At 47.9% G+C, this 26,359-nt stretch overlaps 1 protein-coding gene and 1 pseudogene across 2 annotated transcripts in view; one reads left to right on the forward strand and one right to left on the reverse strand.

The window, feature by feature from the left end:
* Nucleotides 1–6,812: 6,812 nt before the first annotated feature.
* LOC128568937 (short transmembrane mitochondrial protein 1-like) lies at nucleotides 6,813–8,026 on the reverse strand (annotated as a pseudogene).
* A 947-nt stretch (nucleotides 8,027–8,973) lies between these two features.
* SLC22A4 (solute carrier family 22 member 4) overlaps nucleotides 8,974–26,359 on the forward strand; it is a 57,102-nt gene continuing 39,716 nt past the window's right edge. For both annotated transcript variants that reach the window (XM_053566931.1, XM_053566932.1), the window contains exon 1: nucleotides 8,974–10,224. In XM_053566931.1, coding sequence (XP_053422906.1) covers nucleotides 9,754–10,224 — 471 coding nt within the window. In that variant the 5' untranslated portion in view covers nucleotides 8,974–9,753. The remainder of the gene's footprint in view (nucleotides 10,225–26,359) is intronic.

Raw genomic sequence — 26,359 nt, forward strand, 5'->3', positions numbered from 1 at the left:
GAAATTTTTTGTTTGTTTTGCAGGTTTTTGCCGGGGCTGGGCTTGAACCAGCCACCTCCAGCATATGGGGCCGGCGGCCTACTCCTTTGAGTCACAGGCGCCGCCCTGGAATTTTTTTTTTTGTTATAGTTGTCATTGTGGTTTAGCTGGCGGGGGCAGGATTCTAACTCACCACCCTCAGCGTATGTGGCTGGCGCTGTGCTACAGGCGCAGAGCCTCGGAGCCCTTCTTTTTAATGATTGATAGGAACTTTCTATGTTCTTGTAATAATTTTTGTTTCAGGAATCCATTCCTCTGATCTATTTTCCTAAGCATATGACAATATCACATTGGTTTAGTTACTGCCCTGTTGGAGTATAACAGTCATCCCTCTTCCTTGTTCTTCATTTATAAGCATGTCAAAGCTATTCTTGCATGTTTCCAACTGTGAGAAGTTTACACTCCTGTGTCAGGCTCTGAGGAAACAAACCCCTTTGAACCATGACAGTTGTCTTGAATCTAGATATTCACATGGGGAGAAATGGCATACAGTCCTTTCCTCCAGGAGAGGACTGTGATCTGTACTTATCCTGTATCTGTTCAGATGTTGTGTACGTCTTCTTGTAAATTTTTATTTCCGTTTTCTTCACAGATCTTTTGTTCTTGCTTAGATTTGTTCTAGGGATTCCTTCTAGGCTCCTTCTGCCGCCTCCTCCATTTCCTGAGAGAGGACAGTCCAGGCGCTAGCAGGTGCCCCCAGAGAAGGGAGGCGAGGAGGGCTGGGCTGGAGTCCTGGGCCTGCAGGTGACCCCGGACCGCGTCCCTCCCTTGTCTCCTTCTGCTCCGCGAAGGGTCAGACTGTGAGCAGCCAAGGAAAGCAGGACTGGCCGGGACTGATGGCAGTGCGGTGAGCACTCACATTCTCGCCTGCTCCCTGTGGCCACACCCGAATAGGGCGGGGCAGTGGAAGACTCCGCCCTTCCCTCTCCGCCCAGCCTCGCCCGGGCTTGGTCCAGGCCGGATCATAGGCGGGAGTGGAGGGGGCTGACCGACAGCCAGGGAAGCCATTAGGCACCAGAGCGAGTGGAAAAATACCGAGAGCCATGGGCACAGGCCCTCGTCCCTAATCCACACTCACCCAGAGAGACTCGGCTCCCGCGCCCACCGCCTTAGCACATCCACCAGCCGCTGGTACTCACTCATCTTAATGCCCGGACAGGATGTAACCCCTTGGCCCTACGGGGCCTCCCTCTCTGGCACGGTCGGTTCCCCCAAGACCAGCAGCTCCACCTCCTCAGGGCCGCAGCAACCAGAGCAGCTCCTGCCTGGACCTGCTGACCAAAAGGGATAGGGGCGTGGGGGTCGGGGCGGGTAACAGCAGCTAAGGGAAGTGGCCCCAAAGCTGCCAGTCTGACTTTTCCTTTTCATGCTTCAAGACCCAGTCTCTACCTTGTGCCCCAGCTCACCTCTTCTGCCCAGAGCTCCTCTTCTGACTAGGCCCAAGTGTAGTGGATCACGAAAAGCTTGAGACAGGCTCCTTGTAGGACAAGGTCTCTGGGGCCCAGGATCCCAGTCCTGAGGAAGGGGACAGAAGAGTCTCTCTCCAGGAGGGGAAGCCAGATGCAGGATCCCCAACCCAGAGTGCCCCAGCCCACCTGGCCCAGAACTAACTGTAGCTGTTTTGTCTCCATCCCAGGTCCTTCTCCCAAAGGTTTTCAAACCAGAGACCCTCACCTCCCCCAACCATTCCATCCTACTCATCACTGTGTCTAGGGTTCCACCTCCTAAGCATTTTTAGAGCCCATTTCAGGGCAACTAAAGGAATCTCTCATTCCCTTGTTTTAACCCTTCCATGGTCCCCAGGGCTCTCACAATGGGTTCCTTGACCACTGCCTAGTATTTAAGGCTTCTCTGACAATAAGCTTCTGACCACTTTGTCTCACTTCCTCTGCTACATCAGACAGTTCAGCATTCTCTGAGTTATTCTGCCTTCTCCATACCCTGTAGCCCTTCTCTCAAGCTCAAAATGCCCCTTTTTCTTTCTTCTTCACCCAGCAAACTCCTACTAACTCTTTAAGGCCCAGTTCCACTGTCCCCTCCCTTAGAGCAAAACTTTGGCCCTCCCACCCGAGGCAAAGCCAGTAGTTCCCATCCACATGCCCTCCACTCCACCCCTTCCATTTTTGCCTGATTCCTCTGGCACAACCTGTTATTTTCTTGATCAGATTCTGGCCTAGACCTACCTCTGTCCCACCCAGACCTTAGACCAGGAATTGGAAGGTTCAAGGGCCCTGGGGCCAGCACCCGCCCTCATGCTCGTTCCCTGCTCCCACACACAGGGCCTCTCTGCTTCCCACCACCTTTCTCCCCACTTCCCACTCCAGGTTCCTATAAGCATCCTGCCTAAACCCACAAGGGGCAGAAATCCTGGAGGGCAACTGCCTCCCTCCTGCATCCTCAACCTCAACTCATTCATTCAACTAAATGTTTGTAAAGACCTACTATGTACCAGGCATTTTCCTGCATACTAGGATAACATTTTGAGCAAACATAAGTACAGAATATAAGCAGTGCTATCAAGGAAATACAGAAGGTATTACAGTAGGGAATAAGGGATTCCTACACATAAGGAATCTGGAAAGACCTCACAGATAAGGTGACATTTGAGCAGAGGCCTGAGGCGGTTAAGAGAGCATCTGTGTGGTAACTGGGAGAATTAAATTCCAAGCAGAGGGAACAGCAAATGCAAAGGCTCAGGTAAGGCAGGGGGAGGAGGCATGTGCTCGCTGTGTTCCAAGAACAACCAGAAGTGGCTGGAGTTGTGTAAGTGAGGTGGCTGGTACTAATAGATGAGGTCAGGAAGATGTAGGGGTAGGAAGGCCGACCATGTTGACCCTTGTCAGCCATTGTTCTGCAGTGAGCAGGTTATGCAAACCTACCCCCAAAGGCTAGGGGAGCTGAGAGGCTAGAGAAAGCAGCTGTCAAATCCAGTTTCTCAGAAAAAAAACGCCCACATTTCAATAGGGACTTACAAATAGAAGCAATATCTCAGGTGGCATCTCTGGCAGCTATGAGATAGTGGACCCCTAATACCTGCCCTCCAGAAAGTATTCTTTAAATAGTGACCTCTTAGGGTCATACAGCTGGGCACACCTTCAGACTTTCTTGCAAAGACTTGTGACCACTGAAGAGTTGAGATAGGCATCTTTATAAGTCCCTATTCTACAGGTATTGTTTAAAAATCGTACTGCGAAACACTGTGGTATGGGGGAGGGTCAGACATCGGTCATCCTGGCAGCTATTTGGCATCACTGTTGCCGTGCAACAGGCTATTTTTCGACAGTCATGGTAAGGACTTTGGCTTTTACACCGAGATGGGAAGCCAGAGGAGGGACATGACCTGGAATTATGTTTTAACCAGGATCACTTTAGCTGCTGTATGGAGAATGGACCCTAAGGAGCAAAGGTGGAAGCAATGAGACGAATTAGCAGGCATGCCTGCATTCATCCCTAACTAATTCCTAACCAGCCCACTTTCCACTGCCTTTGCAGCTTCAGCCCCAATCTGGGCCCCCACCATGTCCTGCGTGGGTAGTGTAAGAGTTTCTGCCTAGCCTCCCTGTCTCCTGTCTGGCCCTTAATCCTTTCCCCACATGACAGTGAAGGGAGGATTTTAAAATGCAGTTCTATGTCACTCTTGTCTGTTAAAGCTTCTGTGGCTTCTCATTGCCTTGGGACAAAGTCTGAATTCCAAATCCTAGCTCACAAACCCTGATGAGGTCCAGCCCTTGCTGACCTCTGTGGACAGCCCTGCCCCATGTCCCCATAATTCTGGAATTATGCTGATCTATAAGTTCAGCTTCATTAGGCTCTCCTGAAACTCTTGTAAGTTTCCTTTACCTTCCCAGAAAGCTGGAAAAAAGCAAACCCAGCCCCTCTAGAGGGCACAGTAGCATGGCCCTGGGCTCACACCTGTGAACAACTGAACTGGATGGGAGTGTAGGGGACAGGATATGACCTGCACCATGAAGCCCAGCAGCCTGGGTTATAGGTCCCAAGAGTCCCTGTGCCCAGTCTGGGGAGCACCTGGCCTCCCGCTCCACCTCTGGTTCCTCCTGTTCTGTTATGTGCACTCCAGTGCTGTCCTGGACAACTCATTCTTATCTAAGGTGACAGACAGCTTCTTGGCCTTGCACCCCAAGTCGATCCCTAACTTGCTCTTCATAATCCTGTGTAGCTTCCTGGTTTATCATTTTCCCACACCATCATCTGTATTTCTAACAATATTCCCTCAGCACCTCTGAATGGAGGTGGAACTTCTAAAAGAATCTCTCTAATAAGCAACCAGTGTCCTGTGCCCTTCCTACCACAAGTGGGAAACTCTAATTTCCCATGGACACCAAACCTCACCTTTGCTAGTGACTGACAGGACCCATTTGTAGCGAGAAGGCAGAGACTAGAAATTCCAGGAGAGACTGCCAGAGGCCTCGCTGATCCTACAGAGTCTGGGGTCAGCTCCAGCCGTGCCATCTCAGAAACCCCACTACCTAGCCTGTGGCAGGGTCCGGCTACCCTGCTAGACCCTGTGAGCTAAGCTCAGAGGCTCATGCCCCCCACAGACATGCACCAGCTTCTTCACCAACATGGCTGCAATGCAGGGGCTGCTCTCCAGAGCATTCTTGATTTGTAGGCAAGTTTTCATGGCAAGCTGAAGCACAGCCACAGACTCAGAGGAAGGGAAGTTAGATAATAACTTTAATGGGAGCAAATGTGTTCCAGGCCTCCATCCCCAAGCCCTTAGTGAACTGACTTATTCTTTTTTTTTTTTTGTAGAGACAGAGTCTCACTTTATGGCCCTCGGTAGAGTGCCATGGCCTCACACAGCTCACAGCAACCTCCAACTTCTGGGCTTAAGCGATTCTCTTGCCTCAGCCTCCCGAGTAGCTGGGACTACAGGCGCCCGCCACAACGCCCGGCTATTTTTTGGTTGCAGTTTGGCTGGGGCCGGGTTTGAACCCGCCACCCTCGGCATATGGGGCCAGCGCCCTACCGACTGAGCCACAGGCGCCGCCCGACTTATTCTTTTTTTTTTTGTTTGTTTTTTTGTTTTTATTTTTGGCCGGGGCTGGGCTTGAACTCGCCACTTCCGGCATATGGGACCGGCGCCCTACCCGTTGAGCCACAGGCGCCGCCCGACTTATTCTTTTTTAATCTCATATCAACCTGAAAAAAGTATGATTATTACCCCCATTTTATGAATGAGTTCAGAAAGGTTGAGAAACAAGCTAATCTCAGTAGCACGTGCATGTACCCATCGTCCCTGGAGAGCATTGCTGGCCCTACTAATGGTCTGGTGACTCTGGCCATTTCTGAAGGGCGCTTTCTTATCTCAGCTTGGCAAGGTCCCCAGACGGCCCAGAGTGCAAGCTCAGTCTTAGCAACTTCTTACGCAGCCCCTCCATAGGGAATGGAATAGTGGAAGCTAGGCCGAGTCAAGGTGACTCAGCCTTCTGGATACCCTGAAGCTTTGGATGTGAGGGGGGACAAGGCCAGTCCTCACAGCACCTGCTCACCAACTCTGGCATGCATGAACCACCCCCATGCCTATGCACTTGCTGCTCCGGAGCTCATGATCCTGGCAAATGGGCCATCCCCCTGCTCACCTCACCAGCTCCTCAGTGGTTCCTGGAAGTGCTGAGAGACAGCCTGGAGCAGCCCCCTCCCAGCCCCCAGGGCTCTTTCTCTGATTGTTGGAGCCTGCCTCATCACCCAGAAAGAGGAACACTTTTACTTCTCAGCCCTGGTCCTCCTCCATCATGCCAAACCTTCTCAGCATGTCCCTGTCCGCTCTCCAGGATGCATCTGAGGCAACAGCCTCCCCAAGACTCTGGCCTGCTTCCTGTCTGGATGCTCATTCTCAAGAGCAGCTCAGGTTGTTTGGGCTGCCTAATAGCTAGATCCTCTCCTTCTATGTTCTCATCTTGGCCCCGTTGGACTTGGTCTGGGAAGACAATGATCAGGGCCACTCTGGCCCTTGACTCCTCCCCTATAGGCTCAGTCTTAAGCAAACTGTCCTGGTAGGGCCCCACACAAATCCTTCAACTTCACAGTTCCTGAAGTCATCTCCACAGCAGATTTCTGCTTATCCCTATTGGGTATCCAGATTTCTCATTGTTTTTGTGGGCCAGTCCTGCTTCCTGGTAACTATATCCATGCCTAGGGCCTCAGGAACTCTACAGTTATGACCACTCCCAAATATATGTCCCTAATCCAGACCTAAATATTCCCTACTTCTAGAACTTAGACATTCCAAAGATGTATTCGCCAATTTCACACAGCTGTAAACAACCTGATACCACATTCTTTTTCTTCTTTCTTTTTCTTAGCTTCTAAACATTAATTTTAGCTATTTCAAAACATGATTTAGTAAGAAATGTTTAGCAAGCATCTATTATGATTGTAAAACTGTGGAAATCAGCATTATTTGTATGTGAGCAGCTGTACAAAACATCAATTCTTCTTTTGACAAAAGGTAGTAAAAATTCCAAAAAACAAAGGAGAGACTACAAAGTACATGTTTACTAATTTAGTGCCATAATTCTTTGGAATCTCTCAAGCAGCTGGAAGGAGGATGTGAAAGAGGTGAGGATGTTGTAAATGTAAGGAAGGGTGTGTCTTCACTTGTGGCCCCATTTTTGCTCTAAGGCAACACAGGGCCTAGAAGAGAAGAACATTGCTGAGGCTACAGATGAAAACAAAAGCTTTCAGTTCAAAGGATAAAGGAGGCTCTCAAGAGCAAGAGAATCGGTGTATCCAGAAGGCTGGAGTCAGTCTTATGATCTAGGGAGTTTCTTCTTAGCACTCAAGTCCTTTTAAATTTCCTTCAAGTGTTTTATCCAGGCTTGGGATGTCATAGTTCTGAGCCAGACACATTCCTACCACTCTGCCCAGGGTAATTCCACGCAGGAACTGGAGCATAATATTAGAGCGAGGACAAGGAAGGCAGAAGGGTGCCTGCAGCTCCATGGGCTGGTCTGAACCTCTGCACTTACGCTGGCTTCCCTTCTGCCTTGGTTTATATTCCCGGTCACTTACTACTGTTCCTGTAGATTCATTCCCAAATAAATCACACACACACACCTTGACTCAGGCTCTGTCTTCAGGAAGAAACCCAGGCTAAAACAGTTGCTATCAGGAGTGGCCCTAGACCTGCAAGGAAGGGATCATTCACCTCTAAGAGATAAGGACTCCATTGCCGCTGGAAAGGGGACAGTAATAACCCCTGGCATACAGTAGCATCACTTACCAAGACCCTTATCCATGGTAGGTTAGATTGAGATCCAAGTGGAAGGTGAAGCATTGTTTTGTTTCAACTGGGGCAGCTTTATACCCCCATCCCTCCAGGAGACATTTAGCAATATCTGGAGACTTTTCCTTTTTTTTTTTTTTTGAGACAATCTCATTCCATCACCTTGGGTAGAGTGCTATGGCATCCTCATAGTTCACAGCAACCTCAAACTCCTGGATTCTAGCCATCCTCTTGCCTTAGCCTCTCCAGTAGCTGGGACTACAAGTGCCTGCCATGACACCTACCTAGGGACATTTTTTATTATCACAACTAGGGGAATGTGCTACTGGAGTCTAGTGGGTAGAGGCCAGAGATGCTGCTAAACATGCCAAAATGCACAGGATAGTCCCCCACAACAAAGAATTTCTTGCCCCAAATTGCATAGTGGCAAAGATGGGAAAGCCTGATTATGGTTTTTAGAACATATGAGAAGAATGGTGATTATCAGAATTGTAGAGTTGACTGGCTTTTGTTAATTGCTTGAGAAGCCCCAAACAAAGAAGACGACAAGCTCAGTCAGCCAGCTATTAAATCAAGGCTCCCTGTGAAAGCCAGGAGGCCTCCATGGCAGCCTGAAAGAGATCTTTATTTCCTGCAGGCACGAGGCAGATCGTACTGGAAATCAAGCCCAGTATTTAATTGTAAGGGTGGGGGAGCCACAAAAAAAGGCTCTATGCACAGCTTTGATGGGTCTCCCATGACAAAGTCATGACCCTGATAGGAAACACACAAAACCCTGGAACACAGAATGGGATCATTTGTGATCCCTATACAATCTGCAGACCCAGCAAGGCTGTGCAGAGAGCCTTTTTTGTGGCTCTTCCACCCTTACAATTAAATACTGGGCTTGATTTCCAGGACAATCTGCCTCCTGCCTGCAGGAAATAAAGATCTCTTTCATCCCCACTGACACTAGAGATTCCTCACCTTTACGCTTTGTGTTGTCTTAGTGAGGAGAGTGTGCTGTGACTTTCCTTGTGAAGATAGTTTGGTGGCAGGTTCTCTGCTCTTACATGACAACTACAATCTAACATTCTCATCCTCCTGAGCTTTTGACTCCTTCAATACTCTGCCAAGCAAGTTCTGGCATCTTTACATCATTTCTGAAATGTCCTTTGGCCTCTAATCCGGGACTAGAGAAGTAAACACACTTGGGCAAAACCTCCAAAGAGGTAGGTTCTTCAGCCCATCAATTTCATCTGCCTCATGAACCCCAAGACTCAGGCTCTAGCCCCAGGCTAGCTCACACAATAGCAGAAGGACCTCAGATCTGGGCACTGAGCAAACAAAATGTGGCATTTGGAAGGAGGCATAGTTCCTGCTTTGGGTACCCTGCCAGATCCGAGCGCCAAATAGAGCGTTCCCCTCCTCCGTCCCTCCCTCTGTTCCTGGACTGGGGGCGGGCCCTTCTGCCAACAGAAGTCCTTCCAGTCTGAAAAGGGTCTGGCAGCCTGCCCAGATAAAAGGACTGAGAGGAGAGCTAGGGGATCAAAATCAGAACCCGGGCGAGGTGACAGCAGCGCCCCCATGACTGTGCTTCTGCAATAGGCAGGCAGGCTCTGTGTTGAAATATTCTGTAGACGCCCCAGAAGGAACTCAGGACGATCCGGGACAACTGGTAGCCCCAGACGCTGCCCTCGGTCTGGGTCTATCTCTGACGCTTGGTAACCTTGCTAATCCCTTCCAGACTCTGGGCTTGTTCCCCCTCTTTAAGGTGAGGCTCCTGGCAGTCCTGAGGACGCTTCTCCGGGCGCCGTAGGCTGGGGATTGAATCGAGCACTCCTAGGACTGGTGGGGAGTGAGCTCCCTGCCGGCTGGTGCCAGCTACTTGCTCAGGGTGCCAGGAGAAAGGGCGCGCTCCTGTCTCCCCGCTGCCCTCAGGAGTTTCCCGGAAACCGGCTGCCTTGCGGAGCTGGGCCGCGCTCCGCGTGTGGTCGCCTAAACTCCGGATCCGAAAGGGCAGCGGAGGGAACCCTGCCCGGGGCAAGGGCTGGGGCCACGCGGATAGAGAAGGCCGAGGGCCGACCTTTCCAAGACCTTGCTCTCCGACCTCCCACGTGGGGCCCAGGTCCCGGGAATCAGCGCTTGGGCTATCAGGAAACAACTCAGTGCTCGGGAGCAGAGCTTCCTCCCGCGCTCGCAGGCGGCACAGCTGAACCAGCCTGAAGCCCCGGCTGGGTCTGCAGCTGGGCGCACCGGAGCACCAGGCGGGGACAGCGAGAAGCCCCGCCCCCGCCGACCCGGCCGCCCTGCCCTCTCCAGCGACTAGCCTGGGATGGGGGTGTGGTCCCGAGTCTGCTGTGGCATCGAGCTTTGCTCGGAGCTCCTGGGAACGCTCCAACACCCGCGGCCGGTTTCCCCGGGAACGGTCTCCGGCAGCGCGCCCCAGTCTGCCGGACACCCGGGAACGTTCTGACACGTGGGAGATGCCCCAGACGCAAGACACTGTCCGGAGAACACCCTTACCACCCCTTACTGCAAGCTGCAGAGTAGTGGCGGGAAGCATGCGGGACTACGACGAGGCGACCGCCTTCCTTGGCGAGTGGGGACCCTTCCAGCGCCTCATCTTCTTCCTGCTCAGCGCCAGCATCATCCCCAACGGCTTCAATGGTATGTCGGTAGTGTTCCTGGCGGGGACCCCGGAGCACCACTGCCGGGTGCCGAGCACCGCAAACCTGAGCAGCGCCTGGCGCAACCACAGTATCCCCGTGCGGCTGCAGGAAGGTCGCGAGGTGCCCCACAGCTGCCGCCGCTACCGGCTCGCCACCATCGCCAACTTCTCAGCGCTCGGGCTGGAGCCGGGGCGCGACGTGGACCTGGAGCAGCTGGAGCAGGAGAACTGCCTGGATGGCTGGGAGTTCAGCCAGGACGTCTACCTGTCCACCATCGTGACCGAGGTGGGTGCGAGTCCCCACTGGGGCAGAGGCAGGGACGGGAAGTGAGCGACCCTCTGTGTCAGCCCCCTGAGACTCACTCCCTGCAGGGCCTGAGCCAGCGGCTCACCCCCTCAAACCTGCCTGGTTGTGCGTCTAGTAACAGGTGTGCACCCTCCAGGGCACAGCTCACTCGAGGCTTATTCCTGAATCGTCTCTGTCCAGAAAAGAGAAAGGGAGTTGTCACCAACTGTCTTTTCCCTTCAGAGTTTCACAATAGATGAAATTTCTCAAGAGCCTAGATGCTGCCCTTAGGGAAGCCCAACCCCAGGCTGCCCAAAGTACTGCCTGAGTCACCTTCCTACCAGGGATGGGAGGAGGGGGTGTGAGCGACTCTGTTGAGCTGAGATGCAGACCCAGAGAAAGGCCTTGTTACTGGGCAGGGCAGCGGCAGGTCTGGCCTGTACCCTGGCCATAGACTTCTGGAGGTACCAGGATGTGCACTGCTCTGCCCCATACCTTCTTGGCATAGCTTGGGGTCCTGACTTGAGGCCCCAATTTCTCCAAAAAGAATCAAAGGGCCACCTGGTGCTTGTTGGGTGGAAGGAAGAACAGAAGGCATAACCCTGGACCCAAGGCACTGGTGGGAAGGCGAACTCATGAAGACTTCTCTGAACACAGGGCCAGTTGGTGAGCAGGGGCTCTGGCTGGTGCTGCTACCCCCTTAGCATCCTAAGGGGTTGGTGGCAAGGCTTCTAAGTTCCAAGAATCAGGACACACTCCCCCAATCCTCAACCCCCCATTTTTCCTACTTCATATCTGGTAAAGACCAGGAGATGCTGGCTCAGATCACCCCCTCATTTTCAGGGGGAAAATCCTCTCAGACTAGTTTCCTACTATTGATCAGGCAGGTAGGATTTCCTGACTTCTAGACCCTCCTCTGCTCTATGTTCCTCCCAAGAGAAACCTAAGAGTGGCCTCTGCTGGTCCTTTATCCCTTTCCTTCAGTGCAATGTGGCAATCATCAGACATTGTGTCTGGCCTTGTACTGGCACCAGGGTGTAAACTTCTGAGGCATGGAGTCTGCTCTCAGGAGCTCAGATGCCTGTGGAGCACACTGGCTGTGTTAGAGAGGGCTAACACCAACCCCGGTTAGTATTAGAGTTCCGGAACCAAATTTCAAATCTTTGCTTGATTGCTATGTGACTTGAGATAAATAAATTACCCTCTCTATGGGACAATAAGGTAAGAAAACGCTCCAAGAAGGAGTGATAAAATTTGAGCTGAGTCTGAAATTGTAAGTAGGACCTATCTAGGCAAAGGGCATGGCAGATTCTGGGAATGGAACTCCCATAGATCAGAGTGGCTGGAGTTCAAAGGATGACAGATGAATCTAGAAATGTCCGAACTGGCTAGTTCTTAGTGGACCTTGTGTGTACATTGAGGGGTTGACTTTCCTAGTGAGGACAGCAAGGAAATAGTAGGGTTCTAAGCAAGGCTAGATGCATGTTTTTAGAAAGAGCTTACTCTAGCTGCTCTGAAAAGCAAAAAGACCAGTAAGGAAGCTGTGGAAGTCACCTCTGCAATAGAATGGTGGCCAGCCAGGCATGGTGGCTGAGAAGTCTGTAGGACCTGTGGAAAGTGGGCTCAGCCTGTGGACCTCCTTCAGACACTCCTTCCCATCAGTATCAGCACTGTGCCTGTCCTGTACCCTGAGGTGGCTGTGTTTCTCTGGCTTTGACCCTCTAGCAGGGCTGCTAATGCTCACCCGTTCCTACATATTGCCTGGCCTGGGAGCATCTAAGACTGGGGCCAGATCATCCTACCTTAATTACTTGAAGTGTCATCAGCACTTGAGATGGAAGATAAGTCCACTGGCTGCAGCCCTTCCTGACATCTGGACCCATCTGTTTGCTTTCCCCTTGTTCACCTCAGGATGGGGTGAGGGGGAGATAGTGGCCTCCAAATCTATAGCTACCCAAGTTTGCCCATGTGTTTACAGGGACACCTGCAGAGATGTATGTATTCACAAACTCACACAGACACCAGGATTTGCCTTTTTCAGCAGGCTTTCCCTTCCTTACTTCCTTTTTGGGTGGTGGAAATGACATAAAAGGCAGCTGGGCAGTAATGGTTAGGAGTGAGAGGGAGGGAAGCCAGCATCAAGGTGAGCAGCATGGGGGTGGCTCTCCCCAGAGGGGTGGTCACACAAGGAATTCTGCAGTCAGACTGATTTGAGGGCCAGTTTTGACTCTACCACCAACCACCTGGCTGACTTGATGCAGGGTTACATCACTGTTCAAAGTCTCAGTTTCCTTATCTATAAATTGAGGATACAAGCATATTCGTAGATGCCTGGCATCACTAATCCCTAGGGTATGCAAATAAAAACCACAATGAGATACCACCTCATCCCTTTAAGGATGGCTACTATCAAAAAATAGAAAATAACAAGTGTTGGTAAGGATGTGGGAAAATTGGAATCCTTGTGCATTGCTGATGGGAATGTAAGATGGTGAGATCATTATGGAAAATGGTATGATGGTCCCTCAAAAAAACTAAAAATAGAAATACCCATGTTCATATCGTATTATTCCACATTAGTCAAAGGTAAAAGCAACTTCAAAGTTCATCAGTAAATCAATGTTAAACATAATGTGATATATACATACAATGGAATATTATTCAACTTGAAAAGGGAAGTAAATTCAGACACATAATCACATACTACAACATGGATGGGCCGTGAGGATATTATGCTTAGTGAAATAAGTCAGTCAAAGAAAGACAAATATTGTATCATTTTACTTATATGAGTTGTGAGGAGTAGTCAGTGGTAGAAAGTAGAAGGTGGTTTCCAAGGACTGGAAGAAGGGAGGAATGGGGAGCTGTTGTTAAATGGGCATAGAGTTTCAGTTTTGTAAGATGGAAAGAGTTCTGGAGATTGATTATACAGCAATGTGAATGCTATTGAACTATACTCTTAAAAGTAACTAAGATGGTCCAGGCAGGGTGGCTTACACCTATAATCCTAGTACTTTGGGAGGCTGAAATGGGAGGATCACTTGAAGCTATGAGTTTGAGACCAGCCTGGGCAGCATAGAAAGATACTGTCTCACAGAAAGAAAGAGAGAAAGATGGCTCAGCATCCATAGCACAGTGGTTACCATGCCAGCCACATACACTGGCGGGTTAGAACCCAGCCTGGGGCAGCTAAACAACAATGACAGCTGCAACAAAAAATAGCCAGGCATTGTGGTGGGCGGCTGTAATCCCAGCTACTTGGGAGGCTGAGGCAAGAGAATCATTTAAACCCAGGAGTTTGAGGTTGCTGTGAGCTGTGATACCACAGCACTCTACCGAGGGTGACATAGTGAGACTCTGTCTCAAAAAAAAAAGAGAGAGAGAGAGAGAGAGAAAGAAAGGGGGGAGGGAGGGAAGGAGGGAGGAAGGAAGAAAGGAAGGAAGGAAGGAGCCAGGTGTAGTGTCATTCATTTATAGTCCCAGCTGCTTAGGAGGCTGAGGCAGGAGGGTCACCTGAACTCTAGCTTTGAGCTCAAGGCTGCAGTGAGCTACAAACATCACTGCATACCAGCCTGAGTGGAAAAAAAAAAAAAGTGATTGATTTTAGGTTGTGCGTATTTTGTCACAATTTTTCATGGGGATAATAAGAGTGCCCACATCATCTGAGTTGTTGGGAGATTTCAGTAAGATCATGCTCTCTGCTCCATCACTTGGTGGCCAACACAGAGTCATAGGTGTGTGGTGAGGAGTGGTGGGGGCAGGACCTCAACACCCTCCTTGCCTTCGGCGCAAAGAACAGGACGTAGGTCCAAATCCATGCTGACTTGGCCAGAGCCAGTGTTAAGAATGGCCTTAGTCTCCCAGAATTCCCTCTAGGATTATAGGCATGAGCTACTGCACCCATCCTGCATCTGTAGTTTTTAACCACAGTTTTACCAAGTATTCCCGAGGCTGCAGCAAGGCACCCTCCTAGCAGCCTTACTTTGTGCTTCTTTTTTTAATGGGGTCTCACACTGTCACCCAGGCTGGGGTGCAGTGGCATGATCATTGCTCACAGCAACCTAAAACTCTTGGGCTCAAGCTATTCTCCTGCCTCAGCCTCCCAAGTAGCTGGGGATACAGGTATGTACCACCACACCTGACTAAATTTCCCCCCCCTTTTTTTAGAGACAGTGTTCTCACTATGTTGCCCAGACTAGCCTTGAACTCCTGGCCTCCAGCCATTCTCCCACCTCAGCCTCCTGAGCTTCTGGGATTATAGGCATGAACTACCACACTCAGCTTCTGTACTTCTCTAGAAGCTCTGTATACCTCTATTTTCACATATACACAAAAATACATTGTATATATATGTTCGTATTGTGTAACCATACATCTGTGTGCTTTCTCCATTAATGTGTAAGCTTAAAGAGAAGGGATCCGTCCTATTTGTTACTATATGCCTCTCCTCTAACAAAATGCCTAGCAGGCAAAGTGTCCAGAATATATTTGCTGAATAAATGAAGGTCATTTATCTAAAAAAAAAAAAAAAAAGAATGGCCTTAGTTCCCTGACAAGATCAGGCTCAAGACCACTAGGCAGATTCTCTGCATCCTGGCTGATGCAATACAGGTATTTCTGCCTTGCACCTGGGCCAGTATCTCCTGATGGGCATTCCCTTAAGGACAGAGAAGCCTGCCTAAACTCTGTGCCCCTAACCCTTCCACAGCCAAGAACCCAAGGATGGAATGTTTTCCTCTGGAAATGCCTTTCGTATACCAAGAGGTAGGATCTGGTGTCTGGGTTGGGATTTTAGTGAGTCCATTTGCCTGTGTATGCATACATGTATGTAGTTTAAGATAGTTTTTACTACAGGACCTGATGGTGTTGTCCAGTTTATTTGTCCTATGGAGTTGTAAGAATCAAATTATTTTTTAATTTTATTCTAAATTAACTTTTGATTTTGAGAAATTTTATGAAGATAGTTCAGAATGTTAATATATACTCTTCCTTTTTTTTTGCTTTGTTTTGAGACAGAGTCTCCCTATGTCACCCTTGGTAGGGTGCTGTGGTGTCTCTGCTCACAGCAACCTCAAACTCTTGGTCTTAAGTGATTCTCTTGCCTCAGCCTCCCAAGTAGCTGGGACTATACATGCCTCTCACAATGCCCTGCTATTTTTTTGTTGCAATCGTCATTGTTGTTTTAGCAGGCCCAGGCAGGTTCAAACCCGCCAGCCCCGGTGTATATGGCTGGCGCCCTAACCATTGAGCTACGGGCATCGAGCCAATAGATACTCTTCACTAAGCTTCCTCCTGATGTTAATAATTCAAATACCCGTAATCCCTTTATCAAAACCAGGAAGTTAACATTGGTTACGAAAGTGTTAACTAAACTACAGACCCTGTTCAAATTCCACCAGTTTTTCTACTAATGTCCTTTTTCTCTTTTAGGATTCAAATCAGAATTCCATACTGTATTTACTTGTCATGTTTTAGTCTCCAATCTCTGACTGTTCCTCAGTCTTTACTTATCTTTCATGACCTTGATTTTTTTATGAGTTTTTTAATGAATGTCCCTCAATTTGGTTTGTGTGATTTTTCTCGTATTTAGATTGAGTTATGCACTTTTGGCTAAAATATTACAGATGATATATCCTTAGGCCGTCATAACAGAGGGCACACGATGTCAATATATCTTATTACTGGTGACCTTAACCTTGACCATTTGGTTAAGTTGGTGTCTGCTAGATTTCTCCACTATCTAGTTATTATGTTTCCCTCCATAATTAATAAATACCTTAAGGGAGATGCTTCTCGATTATACAAAATCCTCTATCTCTTCACATTTTTACCAACTGATTTTAACATTCATCTCTAGACTTGACTGAAACAACCATAACTATGTATTACTATGGTGTTTGTCTAATGATGACTTTGCATTTCCCACATTCCTTCTACATTTATGAATTGAACTTCATGCAAATTTATTTTATGCCATAGTTATAATCTAATACTATCCGTATTTATTTTGTTGTTCTAGTTGTTCCAGCTGGAAGCAAGTTATTTTTCCTTTTAATAATAAAATCCATGGCTCGGCTCCTGTAACATATTGGTTATGGCACCAGCTACATACACCAAGGTTGGCAGGTTTGAACCCGGCCTGGGGCAGCTAAACAACAATGACAACTGCAACAAAAAAATAACTGGCCATTGTGGCAGGCGCCTATAGTCCCAGCTACTTGGGAGGCTGAGGCAAGAGGATCGCTTAAGCCCAAGAGTTTGAGGTTGCTGGGAACTGTGACGCCACAGCACTCTATAAGACGACATAGTGAGACTCTGTCTCAAAAATGATAATAATAATAATGAAAATAAAATCCAGGGTAAGGTTTTTCATCTGTCTCTAATGCCAGGCCTGGGAGCATGGGGCAGGCGTATCTAGTAGTGAAGATTTCCCTAGGGCTGCAGCTGGGCAGAAACAGGAGTAGGGGCTGGTGGGGTCTGGGTTGGGATTGAAACATCTTTCTTCCTCCTCCTCCTCCTCCTCTTCTTCTTCTTCTTCTTCTTCTTCCTCTTCACCACTTCATTCAAATTAATACGAGGGTACAATTGTTCTCACTTCCAGGGTAAAGTTCCATTTGTAGAAGAGCCCCTCACCCAGGGGGCGTGTTACCCACCCTCACACTGTGCACATTAGCTGAGATTCCACCTCCTGCCCTCCCTCCTGCCATATGTCCTCCTCCCTCCCCCCTTCCCTCTATCCCCGAATTGGACTATAATAGTGTTTTATTGTTCTTAGGAACATGTAATTATTTATATATTGATTTCATATTAGTATAGAGTACACTGGATATTTATTTTTCCATTCTTGAGATACTTTACTAAGAAGAATATATTTCAACTCCATCCAAGTTAATGTAAAAGATATAAAGTCTCCATCTTTTTAATGGCTGAATAATATTCTATGGTATACATACAAAAGATTGAAACTTCTATTGGGAGAAGAAGGGGCACCAAGCATCCCAGCCTATCTAATGATGAGGTACTTGTCACTGAGACCTTCCATAGTGGTCAGACCTCAGTCTCCATGGGCCTGGCCCTTCACTGCGCCAAGACCCCAGTGAGCAGAGCCCATACCTGTGAGCAAGTTGAGAGGCCTTCTGCTCTGAGGCTAATGGAGTGGGAAGGGCAGCAAGTGCCCTACTAGGAGGCTTTGCTTCATCAGCAGGACCACAGGGCAAACACAGAGGTGAGCCTGGCTCCTGGCCAGGGTCTAAGCATGGGCTGACCTTGGCCTCAAGTATTTTCTCTTTTCCCATGGACCCTCATTAGGTAGCCTGACCCCATCAGACCATGAGCTGGGAAAAGTTAAGGCAGTCACCTCTGAGATGGACATCAATTTTTCTAGGTCTCATGCTCCAGAGGCCCTGGGGGAACCTTGTCTTCTGAGGACTGGCCTTCTTAGCAGGCCACAGTTGTGTGAGACAGGGCTGTTGCCACACTATATACACTTCTGTCCTTTTCTGCAGCTGGCTGCATCATCTAGGAGCCTATGGGTAGAGGTGCTGGTGGCTATGCCCTTAGGCAGGTAGAGCCTCTAACGAAGGGCCTGGACCTCTGCTAGCCTTGTGCCACCTTTCCTGGGACCCAGAGTCAGAGCGTGGACACCAGTACCCAAAGGTGGGCCAGAAATATGGAGGAACAATGAAGGCCTCATCCCTGCTAACAGCAAGCTGCTGGGAAGCACTGTAAAGTCCCACATAGTGGTCAGGCACGTGCTAGGTTCCCAGCAGTGAGCAAGGGAATAATGGGACAGACTAAACCTAGCACGTGCCTGGCCACTGTGTGGGACATTATCCAGCTGCTCTTAAGGATGTGTCTCCTCCCCCAGGGGTGGGTGGGCTCTGACAAAGGAGAAAACTTCAGGTGATAGGCAGAGACATTGCTTACTGGCACAGAGACTTGCAGCTTGGTTGTCAAGATAGTCTGGATATTAATCTTAACTGTGCTCAGCCAAGTCCACAGTCAGAAAAGCCCTCTGGAATCTGGCAGATTCCAAAGTGGGTAAAGTGTGAGGGCCTCTGTCTCCAGCCACTACCCTTGAGACTTTTATTCCCAGTCAAGGCTTTAGAAAGCAGATCTTGCCAAAAAAATAAACAGATGGAAGAGACTCAGGGGCTTCCCCCAGATCTGGCCAGGCCCTGCTTCCCTGTTTGTTTATCAGCTGCCACACCCCAAAATGTTTGCCTGTTGCCTCTCAGCTGTGTGTTCCTCTGACAACAGACACCAGGATCTCAGACTGTGTCTTTGTTCAGAGCTGCTTCACCTGCACCTCCTGCCAAGCTTCTGGATAAATAGACTTTGTCCGTTTCTCTTGGTGGGCAGCAACAGAACCCTCAAACAGAGTGTCTTGGCAGAGCTGGTCAGAAGGAGCTGCTGGTGCCTTGGGCCTCTAGAAGGATTGTAATTCCTCCCTTATAATAGGCTGCATTCAATTTATGTTTAAGGCTAACGCAGATCTGCTTTGCTATCTAAAGCATCCTCCTGAACCCAAAAGGAAGGCAAGGATCCCCATTTGCACCAAAGATGGTGTGGAAAGAATGGGTCCTAGGGAAAGGCTGGATTGACCCACATGCTCTGGCAAGACCCCAGATACCCTAAGGCTGGTAGTTCCTGCTCAGTGTTTGCAAGACCAGGAGGCAGGTTTACAGTGGCACCTTCCTGAGCCTTCCGTTAGTGCTAAAGGGCTGGCACAGACCCCATGCCACTTGCTCATGTCCTTAGAGTGGAGCCTGGTAGAGCTGTGGTGGCTCTAATGCCAGGATTCAAGAGGCCACGCTAAGTCCCTGAGTGCCCCTTCTGCTCCCATTCCCATCTTTCACTCAAACTCACTTTGGTTCAGCCTCCAATGACCAAAGACCTCTTCACTGAATTCTTTTCTTTTTTTTTTTTTGAGACAGAGTCCAAATTTATTGCCCTCAGTAGAGTGCTGTGGTGTCACAGCTCACAGCAACCTCCAGCTCTTGGGCTTAGGCGATTCTCTTGCCTCAGACTCCCGAGTAGCACCCACCACAACACCCAGCTATTTTTTTGTTACAGTTTGGTCAGGGCTGGGCTTGAACCCACCACCCTCGGTATATGGAGCTGGTGCCCTACTCACTGAGCCACAGGTGCCGCCCCTCTTCACTGAATTCTTTAAAGAAAGAACAATACTGAGAACATTTTAAGGTTTAGAAGCCTCCTGGCTCAGTTATTTATAAATGAAAATATAAGTAGAAGAATTAATAGCACAAAGAACTCAATCCACAAAATGAGAGAAAATATTTGCAAATTATGTATCTGATAAAGGACTTGTATCCAGAATATACTAATTTTAAAAACTCTTACAATTCAACAATAAAAGACAACCTGATTTTAAAATAGGCACAATCATTTGCCCATTTGGGAGAATAGACATTTTTCCAAAGGTATACAAATAAATAAGCACTTGAAAAAATTCTCAGACTTTGAAAATGGCTGTGTGAGGAGCTCCACAGACCTGCCCCCATAACTGGTGAAATAGTATCACCAACAAAATTATCTTTTAGAAATGAGATAAAGACATTCTAAAATATACAAAAACTGAATTTGTTTCTAGCAGAGTTGTCCTACAAGAAATACTAAAGAAAGCTCTTCAGGAATAAATTAAACTAAAAAATTGCACAACTTACACATTAAAGACTATAAAATGTCATTGAAAGAAATTTTAAAAGATCTAAACAAAGAAAAATCCCATATTTTGTTCATGGAGCAGATTTGTATTGTTAAGATGGCAATACTCTCCAAGTTGATCTGCAGATTCAATGCAGAATATATTCAGCATCATTAGTCACTTGAGAAATGCAAATCAAAACCACAATGAGAGGGCGGCACCTGTGGCTCAAAGGAGTACAGCGCTGGCCCCATATACTGGAGGGGCCGGCCAAAAAAGTGCAAACAACAACAACAACAACAAAAATAAACCCACAATGAGATACCTCTTCTTTTCTTTAAACTTCAAACTAATCTGGGGTTAGATACCCCTCTTACCCATTGGGATAGCTAAAATTAAAAAGAGGCTGGGCGTGGTGGTTCACACCTGTAATCCAGCACTCTAGGAGGCCAAGGCAGGTGGATTGCTTGAGCTCAGTTGTTTGAGATCAGCCTGAACAAGAGCAAAATCCTGTCTCTACTAAAAATAGAAAAACTAACCAGGTATAGCAGTGCACACCTATAGTCCCAATTGCTTGGGGAGGCTGAGGCAAAAGGATCCCTTGAGCCCAAGAATTTGAGGTTACTTTGAGCTATGTTGATGCCATGCCACTCTCCCAGGGTGAGAGAGTGAGGCTTTGTCTTGAAAATAAATGAATAAATTAATTAAATTTAAAAGACATTATAACAAGTGTTGATAGAGATGTGGAGGAATTGAAACCCTCATTCTTTGTTTTTGGGATTATAAAATGGTATAGCTACTTTGGAAAGCAGATTGGGAGCTCCTCAAAAGGTTAAGCATAGGTTTGCCGATATGACCCAACAATTCTACTACTGTGTATATACCCAAGAGAAATAAAACCATATGTCCACACAAAATCTTATATATGAATATTCACAGCAGCACTATTCATAGTAGTCAAAAAATATATAAACAACCAACATATCTATCAATCAATGAACAGATAAATAAAATGTGGTGTAACCATACTATGGAATATTATTCAACCATAAAAAGAAATGAAGTATTGATCCATGAACCTAGAAAACATTATCCTAAATGAAAAAAGCTGATCACAAAAGACCACATAATGGTGTGCTTCCATTTATATGAAATGTCCAGAACAGGCAAATTCATAGATTTGTAAAGTATATTAGTGGATGTCACGGGCTGGGAGAAGAGAATGGGGAGTAATTGCTAATGGGTGTGAGATTTCTTTCACGGATAAAAAAAAATCTAAAATTTGGGTGGCGCCTGTGGCTCAGTGAGTAGGTCGCCAGCCCCATATACCGAGGGTGGTAGGTTCAAACCCAGCCTCAGCCGAACTGCAACCAAGAAATAGCCGGGCGTTGTGGCGGGCGCCTGTGGTCCCAGCTGCTTGGGAGGCTGAGGCAGGAGAATCGCGGAAGCCGAAGAGCTAGAGGTTGCTGTGAGTCCTGTGACATCATGGCACTCTACCAAGGGCGGTAAAGTGAGACTCTGTCGCTACAAAAAAAAAAAAATCTAAAATTAAATAATGTGGCCCAGTGCAGTGGTTTATGCCTGTAATCCCAGCACTTTGGGAGGCCAAAGCAAGAAGATTGCATGAGGCCAGGAGTTCAAGACCAGCCTGAGCACCATAGCAAGACCTCATCTCTATAAAAAATAGAAAAATTTGGAGGGCATGGTGGCACATGTCTATAGTCCCAGCTACTTGGAAGACTGAGCCCAAGGATTTGAGGTTGCAGTGAGCTATGATGATGCTACTAAACTCAAGACTGGAAGAGTAAGACCCTTTGGAAGGAAGGAAGGAAGGGAGGAAGGAGGAGAAGGAAGGGAGGGAGGAGAAACAAATAGGAAGAAATAAAAGAAATAAAATTAGAAAATGCTGGTGGTGGCTCAGCACCTGTGGCTCAAGCAGCTAAGGTGCCAGCCACATACACCTGAGCTGGTGGGTTCAAATCCAGCCTGGGCCCACCAAACAACAATGACAGCTGCAACCAAAAAATAGCCAGGTGTTGTGGCAGGCACCTGTAGTCCCAGCTACTTGGGAGATGGAGGCAGGAGAATCGTTCAAGCCCAGGAGTTTGTGGTTGCTGTGAGCTGTGATGCCATATCACTCTACCCAGGGTGACAGCTTGAGGCTCTGTCTCAAAAAAAAAAAGAAAAAGAAAGAAAATGCTGGTGGTTGCACAATTCTGGGAGTATCCTTTACTACATTTTAAAATAGTAACTTTATGGTATGTAAACTGTATCCCAACAAAGCTGTGATAAGCAAAAAGAATTCAATAGGCAGAGTTTTTTGTTGTTGTTTTTGTTTTTACAGATGGTCAAGAAATTCTCAGCTTTAAATCACAATGCAGTTATAAAGATGGAACTAGGGTAGATGTATATTCTACCAATATTATTAACTAACTAATACTTGTTTCTTTCCCCTGAAATGAAGGATGCCTATGAGAAGCCACAATAGTAAGCTATTTATTCTTAAATGGACCGTTGCTAATTTTTCATGCGCAATCATCTCTAGGATTGAAGTCTATTTATAAAGGGATTTTATACCTCGTGGTAAGAGCTTTTCTAGTTTTTAGTAATGGGATGGAAGAACTTTTACTTAGCGTCTCTGTTGCCTGGTCAGGTTTAAATGTAACCTGCTTTGCTTACTCATGCACGCCGTTCCAAGTCATGGTTTTGTCTAGGACAGAGGCACAAGACTAAGCAACTGCCCTGTAATGAGGCCTGAAATATGTCAGACACTCTGCTGACATTTCCTGTCCGATGTGCACAGCAAATCCAGGAGGGAGTATTACTGTCACCTCTCTGAAGATGAAGAAGCAAGCTGACAGAGGTGAATGAGTGACCTAAAGACACAGAGGCAGATGTGGCAGAATCCAAGAATGCCTGTGCTCTTTGCTCAATCCCAGGCTGCCTTCCAGAGTTGTCAGTTCCATGCAGGTCAGAGGAGCCACACTTATCTCTATGATCCTTTACAGCTTTGCTAAAAGCTAAAACTCCCAGACTTTGGCTATTTGGAGAGTTCAAGGTTGAGGGTGATTTTCAATTCTTTTTTTTTTTTTTTTTTTTTAGAGAGACAGAGTCTCACTTTATGGCCCTCGGTAGAGTGTCGTGGCCTCACACAGCTCACAGCAACCTCCAACTCCTGGGCTTAAGCAATTCTCTTGCCTCAGCCTCCCAAGCAGCTGGGACTACAGGTACCCGCCACAACGCCCGGCTATTTTTTGGTTGCAGTTTGGCCAGGGCCGGGTTTGAACCCGCCACCCTCGGTATATGGGGCCGGCGCTTTACAGACTGAGCCACAGGAGCCACCCGAGGGTGATTTTCAAAGTACAGTGTGTGATACTCCCCAGACCCAGAACTACACATTTTCCAAACTGATTTTCTGTTATCCCTAATTGTTCAACATTCATTCATCAACAGTTAACAAACTGCTTAACAAGCCTCCACTGTGTGCCTAGACTGTGGGAATATTAGTCATCTAAAATATGACTGATACACATTATTCGGGTTTTAGAACTCTGTCCATATGTTGAAGGACAATGAGGAGAGGGTGCCTCTTTTCCTCTCTAGGCAGAGAACAAGGGCCAAGTGGCCCAGAACAGAGCCTGCCCCACCCAGGACTGCTGGCCTCATGCATGCACATGTGCACATCTGATCTGTCCTGTAAAGTATGCTTGGCCTTGAGCTTTGTGAGGGCAGGGACCATGTCTTTCCTGTGCCTCACACAGAGCCTGGCCTGGAGCAGGTGCTCAATGCCAGTGATAAATGATTAAGCAATTCATTTAGTTAATTCACTAGGAAAACTTGGGCTGGTTGCTTCATTGCTCTCTGCCTTTGTTTCCTCATTTGTAAAACGAGGATGGCAGGGATTCCCATCTCACATGGCGACTCTGAGACTCTGTGAATAATACAAGGCACTCAGTGAGTGCCCCCCACACTGCAGTTGTCATTCCTGTTATTGTTACGGGTGGGAGGTGTGACAGGCACATTCTTCTATGCTGAGAGTGACCATCCATGCCTGATTACCTTGTGACCAGGATTTTTGTTTCTTAAAGCAGAGCTGGAGGCCACATAGCCCAACTGGTCTGAGCCCTGAGGGTGGGATTGACACAGTAACCCTGGGAGGGCACATCCAGTACCCTCCCCCTGTGCAGCTTGGGTGAGGCCAGCTGGTTGCCACATTCCCCCTCTCTGTGGGGGGTGGGAGGTAAGCTATGTTTTAAAAATATTAGTGTTGACTGGGAAACACAACCCCAAAACAGTGCCAGCCAGCTCCTCACTAACCAGGATATCCACCATTGGCCTCTGAGTTGACAATGTATGTGTATTCTTATTTGCCTGTGTGTACCCTAGTACCCAGGGACCCATGAGAACAGTTTTTGTCCTATCAAGGAAAAGATTATCTCTCACTGGCCCTACCATGTCACCATTAACCACAGGGAGTTCTCAGAGCCTCGGCTATTGGGGGCCCTAAGACACGTCTCTCAATCCCCTAGGGACTGGGGCCAGCACGGCCTGGCCTCCTTAGAAACAGCTCTTTCTGGTAAAGGGTCTCTCTTCGAGTTGGCAGCTGATTTAACAGACTCCAACCCTATAAGCCCCAGCTGGAACTTTTTCTGCCAATCCTGTGTCCTAAGACCAGGCCCCTCACAGCTTTCCAAAAAAAATCCTTGGGCACAATAACTCCGCAAGGGAGACCCCAGCCCTACAGCCAACCCAGGGAGCCATGAGGTCTAGCTACCTTCCCTTGCTAGGTGTGAGCAGCATCTCCAAAGGCAGATAGCACCTCTCATGGGCTTGGAATGAATGGCCACTGCATGCACAGGGCCCTCTCCTGTGCAACATGATGCTGTCAGGGCTTCTTGGGACCCTTTTCAGAGAGGGAAGTGGACCTAGAGCCGTGGCTGCACAGCCTCCAAAAAGGAGAGCAATGGGGTGCTGACCCTCCCCTGTCCTTTCCCAGTACCCCAGTTCAGGACTCCTGCCTCTGCTGCATACTCCCAAAAACCAGACTTAACACGCCACCAGGGCCGGCTTCGTGGGCACGCAGCCTGAGCAGTCTCATCAGGCCCCACACTTGGTTTCAGTCCTCTACTATTACTGTCAAAATTCTTAATAGTTTTTGAACACATTTTCAGTTTGCACTGGGTCTGCAAATTAGGTAGCCAGTTCTGCCCCCTAACTTTGCTCATACAATGCCTGGCTTCACATCTAACAGCCACTCTCTTTCCTTTCCACCTCTCAATCCCTAAGGCAAAGTCTTGATGGAAAAATATTTAAAATCTCCCTAGAGATTTTATCAAAATGACTTAAGTTAAGAGCTGGGAACTAAAACTCTGGCTTTATGGACGCACCAGCAGGGACTTGTTAGGGCAATAGAATACACAGGCCCTGGGGAATGGGAGGGACCAGACCTCTGGAAGGGCGGGGTGGGAAGGAGAGGAGGTATAAGAATATAGGAAAGGATTCTCAAATAATTTGGAAAATTTTTTCCACATTTTGAAAAAAATAAATAAATTTAGGAAAGAATCTACCAAATATAAAAATTCAATGTAAAGCATATCAATTGAAAGAATCATAATGGCCCAGGAATAGCTAATGACACAGAAGTACAGCAAAATAGAAATCTTCAAGGTAAACAAAATAGGTACAGTGTATAGGACTTGAATGTGAGTTAGACACTCTCCTTTGCCTGCCCATCAACCATTTTACTCTCCCTTCCTTGCTATTATTGTTTTTGTCTTAACTGTGTATGGCTGCTTTGTGCTATTGAATAAAGTGTTTCCCTTATCCCAGAGGGTGAAATCCTGGTTCCTAGCTAATGAGACAAATGGGAAGTATGGAGAGCTTTTGGATTTTTTTTTTTTTTTTTTGAGACAGTCTCACTCTTTTGCCATAGAGTGCCATGGCTCCATAGCTCATAGCAACCTCAAACTCTTGGGCTTGGGTGATTCTCTTGCCTCAGTCTCCCTGGTGGCTGGGACTATAGGCGCAGGTCACAATGCCTGGCTATTTTTTGTTTGTTTGGCGGGCCGCGCTGTGTTCAAACCAGCCAGCCCCAGTGCATGTGGCTGGCACCCTGGCCACTGAGCTACGGCACCCAGTCTTTTTTTTTTTTTTTTTTCCTTGTAGAGACAGAGTTTCACTTTATCGCTCTCGATAGAATGCTGGCGTCACACAGCTCACAGGGGCTTAGGCAATTCTCTTGCCTCAGCCTCCCAAGTAGCTGGGACTATAGCACCCACCACAACGCCCAGCTATTTTTTTGTTGCAGTTTCGCTGGGGCTGGGTTTGAACCCGCCACCCTCGGTATATGGGGCCAGCGCCCTACCCGCTGAGCCACAGGCACCACTGGCACCCAGTCTTAAGTGATCCTCTTGCCTCAGTCTCCTGAGCAGCTGGGACTACAGGTACTCTCCACAACGCCTGGCTATT

Source organism: Nycticebus coucang, chromosome 17 (assembly GCF_027406575.1).
Source record: "Nycticebus coucang isolate mNycCou1 chromosome 17, mNycCou1.pri, whole genome shotgun sequence".
Taxonomy (NCBI): Eukaryota; Metazoa; Chordata; class Mammalia; order Primates; family Lorisidae; genus Nycticebus; species Nycticebus coucang.